This window comes from Bos indicus, chromosome 21 (genome assembly GCF_029378745.1).
Source record: "Bos indicus isolate NIAB-ARS_2022 breed Sahiwal x Tharparkar chromosome 21, NIAB-ARS_B.indTharparkar_mat_pri_1.0, whole genome shotgun sequence".
In the NCBI taxonomy this organism is placed as follows: Eukaryota; Metazoa; Chordata; class Mammalia; order Artiodactyla; family Bovidae; genus Bos; species Bos indicus.
This window is the reverse complement of record NC_091780.1, coordinates 59472548-59486690: the sequence shown is the minus strand read 5'-3', so window position 1 is coordinate 59486690 and position 14143 is coordinate 59472548. Positions and strand designations below refer to the sequence as shown.

The 14143-nt window shown below is 49.3% G+C and overlaps 1 protein-coding gene across 2 annotated transcripts; it reads right to left on the bottom strand.

The window, feature by feature from the left end:
- Window positions 1–222: 222 nt before the first annotated feature.
- Window positions 223–9943, bottom strand: LOC109575337 (serpin A3-5). 2 transcript variants are annotated; one of them, XM_019983333.2, is made up of 5 exons: window positions 9787–9943; window positions 7287–7913; window positions 5185–5455; window positions 3428–3575; window positions 223–2365 (listed from the first exon to the last, which is right to left on the bottom strand). In XM_019983333.2, the coding sequence occupies exons 2-5, from the start codon at window positions 7909–7911 to the stop codon at window positions 2171–2173; spliced, it is 1239 nt and encodes a 412-aa protein (XP_019838892.2). In that variant the 5' UTR covers window positions 7912–7913; window positions 9787–9943; the 3' UTR covers window positions 223–2170. The 2 variants fall into 2 exon arrangements, with proteins under 2 accessions (XP_019838892.2, XP_019838893.2); XM_019983334.2 differs by having other exon boundaries at window positions 9791–9942.
- Between the last annotated feature and the right edge of the window lie 4200 nt (window positions 9944–14143).

Here is a 14143-nt window from a genome sequence, read left to right as displayed (position 1 = left end):
ATCTGACACCAAAAGCATGAGCAGTAACAGCAAAAATAGGTAAATTGGACTTCATCAAATTTAAACTATTTTGTGCATCACAAGTCAACTATCAAGAGGGTGAAAAGAAAACCGACAAAATGAGAAAAAATATTTGCAAATCATACATCTGATGAGGAAATTGTATCTAGAATATTTAAGGAATATTTACAGCTCAATAATAAAAGACAAAAAATCCAGTGAAAAAGTGGAAAAAGGACTTTAATAGACATTTTTTCAGAAAACATACACAAGGGACTGCTAAGCACTAAGCACATGCTCACCATCCTCAGGGAAATCAAAGCCGCAGCAAGACATTAACTCAAATCAAGAAGGCTGTATTAATAATAATAATAATAGAAAATCAACAGCACATGTTTCAAGAATATGGAGAAATTGGGCCCCTTGTACATTGCTGATGAAGAAGTCAAATGGTGCAGTTGCTCTGGAAATAGGTTTGCCGGTTCTTCAAAGAGGTAAATGTCGAATGACCTTGCATGCATGCTGTTAAGTTGCTTCACTGTGTCTGACTCTTTGCAACCCTGTGGACCGTAACCCACCAGTCTCCCTCTGTCCATGGGCTTCTCCAGGCAAGAATACTGCAGTGGGCTGCCATGCCCTCCTCCTCCAGGAGACCATCTCAACCCAGGGATCAAACCCAGGTCTCCCACACTGCAGGCAGGTTATTTACCATCTGAGCCACCAAATGAAAAAGGAATGAAATACTGAAACACAGGCAGGGTGGATGAACCTTGAAAGTATCATGCTGAGGGAAAGAAGCCAGTCACCAAAGGTCACATATTGTATCATTCCCTTTATATAAAATATTGAGATATTAAATCCAGAGATACAGAAATGTCTATTAGTAGTTACCAGGTCCTGGGGAAAGGTTGTAATGGGCAGTGAGAGCTTAGTGGATATGGGGTTTCCTTTGGGGGTGAATAAAACTGTCAAAACTAAAAAGAAGTGATAGTTGTACAGCATTGTAAATGTGCTAATCACCACTGAATTTTACATGTTAAAGTGGCTAATTTTGTTATATAAATTTCACTTCAATATGGAGAGAGAGACTTAGAGATAAAGTAATTAAATGCCATGCACAGACATTGTGTCTACAATGCATCCTAATTCAGAAAAAAATTTTTTAAGTTTAGGCACCACGTAGGGGAATAATCGGAGAAGGCAATGGCACCCCACTCCAGTACTTTGCCTGGAAATTCCCATGGATGGAGGAGCCTAAGAGTTGGACACGACTGAGTGACTTTACTTTCACTTTTCACTTTCATGCACTGGAGAAGGAAATGGCAACCCACTCCAGTGTTCTTGCCTGGAGAATCCCAGGGATGGGGGAGCCTGGTGGCTGCCGTCTATGGGGTCACACAGAGTCGGACACGACTGAAGTGACTTAGCAGCAGCAGTAGCAGGGGAGTAATAATTGATATTGGATAATATTAAAGAATTATGTTTATTTTAAGTGTGATATGCCATTTTAAGTATTTTTAAAAATTCTTAGAGTTAAAATAACAGGATGTGTAAGATTTGCTACAAAACAAACCCAAAAGAGGAAAGGGGTTAGGACGTAGGGAATAATTATATTGGCCCCATGTTGATAATGACTGAAGCTGCTGATATGTACGTGACATTATATCATCCTCTCTGTTTATGTAATGTCTGAATTTTTCCATGAAAACAAAACAGTCCTTGAGGGAGAGACTGTGCTTTGTTACCCAATCCGTAATGCATCCTCAGGATGAAGTGGATGCTCCATAGTGAATGTTTTGCAAACACTCTATCTGCTGAGCACATATTAACTTTTCTGTTCATGCTGCATTAAAGTGAAAAGTTCTATTAATTTATATTGTTAAATAGATTTATCATTTAAAATCACTCTAGCCATTATGAAGTAGCCATCATGACATTTGAAAGGTTATAAGGCAAGTTCCCATGATGGGTATAGCCTCACAGCAGGAGGTGACCCAGAGGATGCAGACTCCCTGTGCATGTAGAGCCCCCAGCATCATCACTGTCACCTTCCCAGAGGTGAGCAGGTGGGGACAGGCAGGGTGGATCCTCAGTGCCCAGGGGCCAGGCTGCACCCAGGACCTGCGCACCCTGCTCCTTAGGGAGGGGACCCACAACTCAGAGCAGAGCTCTAGGCTTGACTGGGGTTTGTGACTTTCCCCAAAAAGATGATGCTCTGGGTGTCTTTGAGAGCTATGGCAATCAGGAAGGGCCTGTCGAAACGCACAGTGGTTTTCTGAAAGGACAGTTTTTCTATGCCGATTCCCGTGGCAGCAGCTCCTTCCGTGCCCTCCTCGTCCACGTCCAGCGCAGTACCGTGGACCACCTGTGGGGACACCAGAGCAGTACCCACTGGAGACGGGGCAGGCGGAGGTGAGCAGTCACCTAGCCCCTCTAAGGGGGCTGACATTCACCCACCTGCCGCTGGCCTGTCACTCTGGAGTCTGTATGTTCTACTTATTTGTCCTCCCAACAAACTGTCAACTGGTTTGCATAGTTGTGATACACAGATGTGCAAACTGAAAGCCAAGTCTGTGAGTGATGTGTGCAACACCAGAGAGGCAAAGAACAGGGACTCACTCTCCTAACCCAGAGACTGTGCTGCCTCCGAATTCCCCCTATTATATGGGGAGGGGCCAGGTCAAGGCATTCTTCTTGCAGGCAACTGTCCACAGTCCCTCCATGTCGAAGCAACTGATGGGTGAGCACTGCTTGCTACTCCTCTCCTGCCCCAGCTGACGTGTCCCTGAGCCCTCAGCTCCCTTGCCTAGGACTGGCTTCCCAGCCCTGGACCACGAAGCCCCATAGCATCTGTGCCTCCTTTACCAGGTCCTATGGCAGGTGGGGTGCAGGGGAGCCTGCAGGGCTGCCCAGCCACCCCCACCCCACCATTCACTCTGGCTTCTCTGCCTCTAGGATCACAGCACCAGGACACTGGGTGTTTTCTCGCCTACTCTTAGTGCATTTTCACCACGGTTGCTTTAGAGACTTTGTTAGTACCTATGACCTCTTACCTGCTCCGCTAGGCACCAAACAGGAACCAACAACTATATGCTCCTTTTAAAGATGAAAAGTTGGGGGATGCAGAAATGTGATCGTTCCCCTCTACAGGCAGTGAAAGATGGAGCCTGATATGGGGTCCACTGCTGTTTCCACTCGGGGTCCTTCCCAATGACAGGCTTCTGTGTCACTTTATAATTCAGGGAAGGTGGGACCTGATGTCATCGTGATTGTAACCCAGCTCTCCTGGGCTTGGGGAGTCCCAGGGAGGGAGACTGAGTTGCAGGAAAAGCAATATTTTACAAATTCAATGTGACCTGTCATCTGTCTGGCCTCCACATTTTGCGCTCTGATAGGAGGATGAACTGTCCACACTTTAAAGACTCACCTGGGAGACTACCAGGTCCGCGGTCCCTGTGATTCCTGACAGGTCAGCGTCGGTGAATATTTTCTTAATGCCCATCTGGGAGAGGGTGTCATTCAGTTCATAGTTGCTTTTGATGGAAAATTTTGGCAGGTAGAGTTCATGTATTCGTCTAGGAAACAAGGAAAATAAATTTGAACACCTGCTTGAAAAGATGTCTGCCTTTTCCCACCTCACAGCATGGTCTTCCAAGGATTCTTCTTAACCAACCCCCTTCTCCCTGGAATAAGGACTCCTGTTCTCAGTTTCTAGACCCCTCAGGCTAAATCCCTTTATTTTGTTGTTTATCCATTCCAATCTGCAGGAGTCTAACATGCCAGGCAGGCACCAGGGCAGGGGGAGCTTAAGGAGTCTGCAAGGCCCCAAGTGACCTGAGTCCACCCTCGGGGGGGGACCCTGACCTTGCCCAGCTTCCCCTCTCTCTCCCTCTGCTGTCTTGCTCTGGCCTCAATAATCCTCAACCACACCAGGCTCGCTCCTGCCTCAGAGGTTTTGCCCTGTTATTCCCTTGGCCAGAAATGCTTTTTCCCAACACATCCAGAAGGCTCAGTCTCTCACTGCAACGTCACCTAAGGGCCACCCTATTTATGATCACAAACTACCTCTGGATACAGTTTTCTTCTCCCTTTTACTGTGCGTTACTCTCCCCACCTCCCCATTTGTCCCCTCTCAACCTAGCAAAGAATTTATATTTATTTCCAGTCTGTCTTCCACAATTATAGAGTGCCATGAGGACAGAGAATTTAGCGTTTTATTTGCTGACCTACCACAGGGTCTAAGTTAGTCCCTGAGGCAGAGTATGTCCTCAGTTAACCTATTCAACCAGTGCTGACTGGGTGAGTGAAGAAATCAGTGACTACAATGGAAAGACAGTGCCAGTGTGGTCCTCAGAGCCCATCACACCCGGGCCCTCACCTGATTCTATTCGATCCTTCTGAAGAGGAAAAATTAAAATTTTACATAGCCTCCTGCCCGTTCTGCCTCTGTAACTCAGCTTGCTTCTTCCAAAGCCTGGATCACACAGGTCACGGAGTCTCAGAAAGTGGGGACTTTGAATACTAGGAACTGGAGCTTATCTCACTCTCCCTTGTTCAGCTTTTGGCAGTTGCCCAGCCCCTGCAAACCTGCTTAATCATGCCTGTCCATGCAAAGGGCAGGCATCCTCCACCCCATTTTGACTTCTCTTCCCATGCGCGTGAAATTGCTTAGATTAAACCAGTGTATTAACAGCTAGTGTTGTCCACTATAGTCTGCTACAGTCTGTCTATAAAAACTCTGTAACCCCTTTGTTCAGGGCTCAGAGCTTAGAGTGTTAACTCCTCTGGGCCAACCGGCATAATAAACCTGAGTTCTCCAACTCTCTGAATGTGGTGCTTGGTTTCTTGCATATTGGTTTCTGCAACTCTTCTACCTTCAAAAGGAGGAGTCGTGGGGAGAAGAACGTGAGTGCTGGGCATCATGTTGAGTCCTCACGACTCAGCCCTTCTTAGTGTGAGGCGAACCTTCAGCTCCTGCCCTTTCAGATGTCATCAACTTACAGAAGGATTTAAGCACCGAGCCAGGCAGGCAGCAAAGGGCAAGGTCATCATGGTGGGCTCTCCCGTCCTGCCCCTGCCCTTCAAATTCCTGAGGCCCTGTTGCTGGGGGTCAGGAGTCCAGGAAGAGGGGGAAGGACCGAGAACGCAGCTGAACCCACAGCTCTGGGTCCTGGGGACAGTCACCTGGGCTGCAGGGAGTTTCGCCACCTCGTCAGCGTCTCCGGGGTCAGCTTGGCTTCCAGGTCCTGCATTTTGCCCTCGTCAGGGAGGATGAAGAGGGCGCTGTCGTTGCTACTGTACGTGAGCTCCACCAGCATGCAGCCCAGCTCCTTGTCCCGGAAGTAAGGGGTTTCCAGGTCAAGGGTCATCATGGGCACCTCCACCGTCTTGTTCTTGCTCACGTGGAACTCTGCCTGCTCAGTGTGTTTGGGGTCAAAGCGGGTCTTCCACTGGGCTGGAGGCGGGGTGACAGGTGAAGAGTCTGTGAGTGCAAGAGCCGCAGTCTCTCCCTCCTCGGCCCTGGTCCTTGAGTGGGGAAGACCCTTCCCATGCCAGAAGCCCCCCATATCGTGTACCTCTATGATGGGCCTGTTCGTGTGCATGTACACCTGGGCAGGTGGGTAAGCCCTTGGGGACAGAGGTGAACCCCGCAGGTCAGCATTGGGAAGCGGGATATGAAACAAAGCTGGTTAGTTGTGCTACATGTGAAGTCAACAGGAATGTGGAGGGCAAGGGAGAGATGGGGATGAAGCTGGGCCTGGGGAGATATGGAACTGCCTGGTCCTTCAAGGGGACATGTTAGTGACCAGGCGTTAGTCGTTGGCTTTGTAGGGAGGACACCCGTTCCCATGGCCTGTGAGCCCGGCTAGAGCAGGAGCCATACGGGGACCCGGAGGGCAGAGGAGGGGGCTTGGGTATCCCCTAAGGAAGATGGAGACCTTAGTGTCAGAGGGTAGGCTTCTTGGGGAGATTGGAGCCCTGGGGCTTCATGGAGGATATACCCACCGCTCCTTCCTGCTTTGTCTCCACCCCTGCCTGTGTCCCCATGGTTACAGACAGGAGGAGAGGGAGAGCTGGGCTGGTGGGGTACCCCTGGGGAGGAGAAAGTCCTGGGACAGGTCAGGGTGGTAGAAGATTAGAACACAGAAAAGTCAAGGAAGAAACATAGTAGATCTGGCCTGGATAATTAACAATTTTCCAGAGAACTGAGAATATATGTCTTCATTTACAGAGGAAAATACAGATCCAGGAGGGCTACCCAGGGCTCTGCCAGCAGTTTCCAGTTCAGGGTGAATATGTCCCCCCAGCGGGTGTCCCTTAGGCACCCGACCACCCCCTTGCTCAATGATCATTCTTTGTGTCTTTATTCTGTGTCCCCTTTGGCACCCCTGGCTCCATGTGTGAAATCTTCCTGCCTTCACTCTGCCCCTTATGAGTTTCCAGGATGAGGTTTGCAATGTTGGGTTTCTACCAATGGGACTGGGCCCTGGACCAGCTAGAATCTGGAAAAGGGTCTGTCCTGGGTATTGTCCTTCCTTGAGGCTTCCCTCTGGGGTTGGCCTTGCCAATGCTACGCTCATAGCTATAACGGCTGCTGGCCATAGCAGTTGGCCAGGCTGCTCAGAGGCTGTCACAGCATGAAGCCAGCCAACAGCCCCACCTCCACCCGCTGAGACCAAGTGCCCTTAGACGGAGTCCAGGTCACACACAGCCCACAGTGTACAGAGCAGTGGCCTTCCTTGTATGTGTTGAAAGAAGCTGGGGTTCCTGGCCACTCCAGAGTGACCTTAGAGGAAAGCTCCTTTCTCCAGGTAGTCAGGCAAGTTTGAGAATAAAAAGGCTCCCTACAGCTCAGGTGGTAAGGAATCTGCCTGCAATGCGTGAGACCTGGGTTCCATCCCTGGGTTGGGAAGATCCCCTGGAGAAGGGAATGGCGACCCACTCCAGTATTCTGACCTAGAGAATTCCATGGACAGAGGAGCCTGACAGGCTACAGCCCACGGGGTCACAGAGTCAGACACAGCTGAGTGACTTTCGCTTCACTGTGGCTCAGAAAGGATTAACAGCTCCCCAGCCCTTGTGTGTTGCAATGACAGCTGTGATTTAGAAAACCCCCAAATAGACAAGGACTATGACAGGGACAGGGTCTTAGTGCCCAAGCTGTCCTCATTGATGACATCCTCCTCTGTACTGCCCAGCAACAGAACTGGCTGAGCTGAAATAGAAATCGCTCTGAAGACACAAAACTAAGCGTGTGTTTCCTTCTGAGACAAACAGGCACCCACCTTTAAAGTAGATGTAGTTCACCAGGACCAACACCGTTCTTGGGGAAAGGTCCTTGAACAGCTCCTCAATTTTCCCCTGGGTTTTTTTCTTCACATAGTCATTTATTAGACTCTTGGCAGCTTCAGGATCCCCGAAGTTGGTCGGGAAGGCCTCGGAGGAGTACAGCACACGGGCATCTTCTATGAACTTGTCCAGCAGCTTCAGCTCCTCCTGCACAAACATGGCGTTGCCCACGCTCAGCTGCAGCTGGTTGCTGGGTCGATTGAGCGCCTGCAGGAGGTGCTGGAAGCCCTGGTGGATCTGTGTCTCCTGGATCTCCGTGAGGTTGAACTTGAGGCCTTCCAGGATCTCTGTCAGGGTGGGGCCACGGGCCCCCAGAGACAGGAAGGCCAAGGCCATGGAGACACTCAGCGGGGAGAACATGACATTCTTATTGGGGTTCTTCAAAGCCAACTGCTTGTAGAGGCTGAAGGCGAAGTCGGTGTTGCTGGAGGCTAACGTGTGGCTATCCACCCTTCTGCGCTGGTCCTTCACCACCACATTCTCTGGGAGGCAGTGGACACTGCGGATCCCAGCCATCAGGAGCCCCAGGGCCAGGAGGAAGGAAGTTCTCTCTGCCCTCATGTCTGAAAAGCAAAGCTCCTTTCAGTCTCCACATGTCAGATGATGTCCCAACCCCCGCCACTGTCCCCCGTAGTCTCTGTTCTCTCAGCCCTGCTGCTCTGTGACCTCCCACAGGTAGGAACCTTCCTGGGCTCCCAGCACACACGAGGAGGCTCTGGGCTCCCTCTCACCATTTGATCAAGTGCTGTGATCGTTAGCAATTTCTCCAGTGGAGAGACTGGGCACAGAGAGAGGAAGGGGCTTTTCCAAGGTCACACAGCAAGCAGTGGAGGAGTGAGAGTAAGAAGCCTGGGGTGCCTGGCTCCAGGGTGGGGAAGCTGGTGATGGGTGTGAGGTGCTGTCCAGCAAGAACCCATCTCCCTCTTCCTGGGAGCTGACACTGTCAGAGGGGCCTAGGAAGCAGGGCTCCTTTCCCACTGTGCCCCCTCTCTGTCACCCCAAGAAGGAGCTCTGCACTGATCAGAGGACACAGCACCTCTCCCCACCTCTGAGGACAAGGGTGTGACCTCAGGGAGGCTCTCCTGTCGAGGTGCCTGGTCCCAGTGAGGGTTCAGGAGAGAGGCCGCCAGAGGCAGCGGGAGCCATGCTGGAGCCTGGCTGCCCTGAGGAGGGCTGGTGTAAAGAACAAGGAGGGCAGAGCGTTCTGCTCAGCCCCTGCCACGTGGACATGTGGAGGGTGTTTCCAGCAAGAACCGGGAAGGGCCTCCTAGTGGGGAGAAGCAGGGTGAGCTCAGAGCTTCAGGGATCTGGTCGAGGATTTTGTTTTGGCCAGTTGTGAGTGCTGTGTGGTGACGAGCAGTGACTGAACCTCTCTGATCCTCAGTTCCCACCTTTGTCCAACATTTGGAATGGCTCCGGTGACATACAGGAAGAAGGTGCTGGGCTCCTAAGAGGAGTTCCAGACGTGTCACCCCCTCCACTGGCCACCCTCTCTAGGACTCTACAAGCCAGACTGTGATCCCTGGGGACAGAGGACCAAGCTACTGCCAGAAGCCTCAGGAGAGACTGAGGTCAAACTGGTGGCCTCAGCAAAGAGGGCTGTTTCCCTGCAGCCTCTGCCCTTCATCTCAGAAGAGAGAGGGCTGCTGGGGTGGGAGGGGGAAGGCGAGACAGACAAGAGGCAGAGATGGGAGGAGATTGGAGGGGAGAGGACGACGGCTGTAGGGCAGGAAGCTGAGCTGATTCTTGTCCAGAGACAAGGGAAAGGCCTTCACACAAGCCTGGGGAGAGAGGCGATCGATTGCCTAAACTGTTAGTTTACTCAGGAGTGATACAATGGTTTTTTCCCAAACAGGTTAACCATTTTCTCCCAAGACTTATTCCTGGAGGAATTGTGCTTTTTCATCTGTTCTGGTTGGAGGGTTGCCTCTGCCTCTGAGAAGCCTGTCTCTCCAATGCCGAACAGACGCACCTGACAGTTAGCTTGGCCGGGGGTCCTGGAGGGATAGTGAAGAGCAGGAATCGCCCCTGGAGACCTCTCTGCCCAGAGGGACCTGGTGCACTAATTCCGTCCCCAGAACTATCTGAGAGCAGCGCCCTGTGCCAGGCAAGGAGACGCACCTCAGGGCCCTCGGAGGACCTCTGACCTGACGCTGGATGCACAGCTGGATGGGGCACAGCTGGCTCAAATCACAACCCCAAAGACTCAAAAGCAGAAATGCCCCCAGAAGCCCTGGTGGCACATCCCTCCCTTTGCAGGATGAACACTGAGACCCAGAGAGAGGACTGATCTTCAGAGGACTCAGAACCCTCCCAGCATCAGACACACGTCCTCCCGCCTCCCTCCTGCCTCAGGTTCTACCGACCCCTGACCGAGGCCAGAGCCACCTGGGAAAGGGGTCCCTTGGCTCCCCGTGTGGGAGCATCATGGATTACCTGCCTGTGAGAGCGGGAGGTGGGGATGGATCCGCAGTCACCGTCTGCCTGGATGCAGGGGTTTCATAACTGCGTTTGTCTATTTATCCTGCAAAGACCTCTTCTCTGGCTTGCGAAATGTAGGAGGAAACAACGCCTCTGACTGGAAATGGGCAGATGAACATTTCTGGTAAGAGGATTCATTATGTCTACTCAGACAATCTAGTTAACGAAATAGATGTTTTTCCCCTTAAAAAAATAGCCAGTAAATAAACACACATAAAAACCTTTCCCATGTTAGAGTTCTCTTCTGCTTCTGAAATACTCACTGAGGAAGATGCGACAACTCAGAAAACATCAAATGAATCACTTAAACTACTCCAAATTATTGTTCTTTTTAAAGAGTTATTGACTCTGTTTTATTAGTGTTTTATTCCTGGTCTGATATCCTCTTTAAGGATCATGGAGAAACCCTGAAAATGTAGAGAAGGGCTTGTAGAGTATTTCCCAGAACGCTAGCGCCCAGGGAAATCCAAGTTAACATTGTGTTGTGTTTATTAGTCACTTTTCTTTGAAGTGTGTGTGTGAGTGTGCAATACACTATTTTTTACAGCTTGATTTGTAAGTTGAAGCACTCCTCCCCCACTCCCACAGAAGTACTGTGAGTCTGAGGTCCCCAAAGAGTGTCAGGAATACCAGTGTGTGGGGCCTCTGGTCTCCAGCACCATCTGTTTGGGGGACCTGCTGTGACTTGGACATCACCCTACTGTCCTTCATTATTGGTTCACCCTAAGAGTGGATTGTCCTCCTTTCTTGACCTTGAGGTCTCCTTAGCTGTCTCAATGAGATAATTTCAGGTATTTTCTGTGCTCATGGGAAAAACCTGTCCCTTCACCCATCATAGTCACATCCCTCCAGCCATGACAATCCCTGCCAGACTTCTGGGGACCACTGGGGTTCTACCAAGCATAGTTTGCAACCAACTGACAATGATGTTGGGCTTCCCCGATGGCTCAGCAGGAAAAGAATCTGCCAGTAATACAGGACACCCAGGTTCGACCCCTGGGTCAGGAAGGATCCCTGGAGCAGGAAATGGCAACGGGCTCCAGCATTCTTGTCTGAAAAATGTCATGAATAAAGGAGCACAGCAGGCTAAGGTCCAAAGAGGTTGCAAAGTGTTGGACATGCCTATGAAGGAAGCAGCACAGTGATGGCTTAGAGGTGAGGGTATGGCTTTGAAATGAGGTAAGGGTCAATCCAGATAGCACTGCTTACCAGCTGTGTGATCCCACAATATTTATTGAAGATTCGTGGACTTTGATCTCTTTATCTCTAAAATGCAGATAAGAACACTTTGCTTTCTGGAAAGAGGTGGGGGAGGCATGTTATGAAGAGTTAATCAAATAACTCTAGGTGTAAGCTCAGGTAGGACAGAATTTTGTTTCTTTTTCATAGTGCTGCATGCTTACTGAATCTCATAGATGTTCATTGACAGTAAGACACTCAGACGGTAAAGAAGAGTTTGGCCTCATCTGTCCTGAATTCATGATCTGTGCCCTTTGAGTCTCCAGTGATTTCCAGAATTGACTGTACATTTTGAAGTTGCAGAGAACCCCAAAGAAAATAGTGGCTAAAACAAGACTACAGTTTATTTTTTTCTTGTCCTGATTTAAGCAGTGGTGGGTTGAAATGGTGATTCCAATTTGTCAGGGACCCAGCCTGCTTGTATTCTTCATGTTTTTTGCCAGGTCCCAGAGGGCTCATTGCCACATCCACCTTCCATTTAATGGGAGTCAAGAGGGGAAGTTGGCTTGAAACTCAGTATTCAAAAAATTAAGATCATAGCATCAGTCTCATCACTTCAATGGCAAATGAAAGGAGAAATAGTGGAAACAAAGGCATATTATTTTCTTGGGCTCCAAATCACTGTGAACAGTGACTGCATCCATGAAATTAAAAGATACTTGTTCTTTGGAAGGAAAGCTATGACAAACCTAGAGAGCATATTAAAGACAGAGACATCACTTTGTTCACAAAGGTGTGTATAGTCAACACTATGGTTTTTCCAGTAATCATATAAAGATGTGAGATCACATCAGTCACTCAGTCGTGTCCAACTCTTTGTGACCCCATGAATCACAGCACGCCAGGCCTCCCCGTCCATCACCAACTCCCAGAGTTCACTGAGACTCACGTCCATAGAGTCAGTGATGCCATCCAGCCATCTCATCCTCTGTCATCCCCTTCTCCTCCTGCCCCCAATCCCTCCCAGCATCAGAGTCTTTTCCAGTGAGTCACCTCTTTGCATGAGGTGGCCAAAGTACTGGAGTTTCAGCTTTAGCATCATTCCTTCCAAAGAAATCCCAGGGCTGATCTCCTTCAGAATGTACTGGTTGGATCTCCTTGCAGTCCAATGGACTCTCAAGAGTCTTCTCCAACACCACAGTTCAAAAGCAACAATTCTTCGGCGCTCAGCTTTCTTCACAGTCCAACTCTCACATCCATACACGACCACAGGAAAAACCATAGCCTTGACTAGATGAACCTTTGTTGGCAAAGTAATGTCTCTGCTTTTGAATATGCTCTCTAGGTTGGTCATAACTTTCCTTCCAAGGAGGAAGCGTCTTTTAATTTCATGGCTGCGGTCACCATCTGCAGTGATTTTGGAGCCCAGAAAAATAAAGTCTGACACTGTTTCCACTGTTTCTCCATCTATTTCCCATGAAGTGATGGGACCGGATGCCATGATTTTCATTTTCTGAACGTTGAGCTTTGAGCCAACTTTTTCACTCTCCTCTTTCACTTTCATCAAGAGGCTTTTGAGTTCCTCTTCACTTTCTGCCATAAGGGTGGTGTCATCTGCATATCTGAGGTTATTGATATTTCTCCTGGCAATCCTGATTCCAGCTTGTGTTTCTTCCAGTCCAGTGTTTCTCATGATGTACTCTGCATATAAGTTAAATAAACAGGGTGACAATATACAGCCTTGATGAACTCCTTTTCCTATTTGGAACCAGTCTGTTGTTTCATGTCCAGTTCTAAGTGTTGCTTCCTGACCTTCATATAAATTTCTCAAGAGGCAGATGAGGTTGGACCATAAGGAAGCTGAATGCTGAAGAATGGATACTTTTGAATTGTGGTGCTAGAGAAGACTCTTGAGACTTTCTTGGACTGCAAGGAGATCAAAACAGTCAATCGTAAAGGAAATCAAGCGTGAATATTCATTGGAAGGAATGATGCTGAAGTTGAAGCTCCAAAGACTTTGGCCACCTGATGTAAAGAGCTAACTCATTGGAAAAGACCCTGATGCTGGGAGAGATTGAGAACAGGAGGAGAGAAGTGAGAGGCAGAGGATAAGATGGTTGGATGGCATCACCGACTCAATGGACATGAGATTGAGCAAACTTGGGGAGATGCTGAAGGACAGGGAAGCCTGGCAATCTGCAGTCCACGGGGTCACAAAGAGTCGGACATTACTTAGAGACTGAACAACAACAATTTTTGATGGTTTTATCTTATTAGGCTGGAAAACAAACCCTAGATGTAAGGCAGGGGGAAGATAATTTTCTATCTTGGTGAGGGGAAAAAAAAGTGTACTTTGGAGCACGGTCCCAAGATGGCGGAGGAATAGGACAGGGAGACCACTTTCTCCCCTACAGATTCATCCAAAGATCATTTGAATGCTGAGTGACTTCCACAAAACAACTTCTGAATGCTGGCAGAGGACACCAGGCACCCAGAAAGGCAGCCCATTCTCTTCCAAAGGAGGTAGAAGAATTAATAAAAGACAGCGAGGCAAATGAGTTAGGGATGATAGAGACCCATCCTGGGGAGGGAATCATGAAGGAGAAGTTTCCACACAGCAGGAAACCCTCTCATCGTCAGGTCTGTGGAGAGTTTTGGAATCTCAGAGGGCAACATAACTGGGAGGAAAAGAAAAAAAAAACACCACAGAATATGCACCTAACCACAACTGCCAGCAGAGAAGTAGCCCAGATACTCACCTCTGTCACCAGCAAGTGGGGGCTGGACAGGGAGGCATGGGCTGCATGCTTAGGATAAGGACTGGGCCTGAATCCCCTGAGGACAATCTGAGGGAACTTAGGTGAGAGAGCAACCCAAACTGTGGGATATCCAGAGAGAAAAAAGAGAGAGAGAGAACTTTCCAGCAAAAGGCTCTAACCTAATGTGCAACCTGGCCCTCTCACGGAACAAAGGATTGAGGGAACACCAATGGAAAGCTAGCCACCTGCATACAGGCCCCTCCTCCACCACCGGAGGCAGAGAGGCAGGTAAGCCACAGCCAGAGTTGGAAGGCAAGGGGCAATCTCGGCCCCAGAGACGGCACCCTCCACCAAATGTGAGCAGGCCCTCAGTT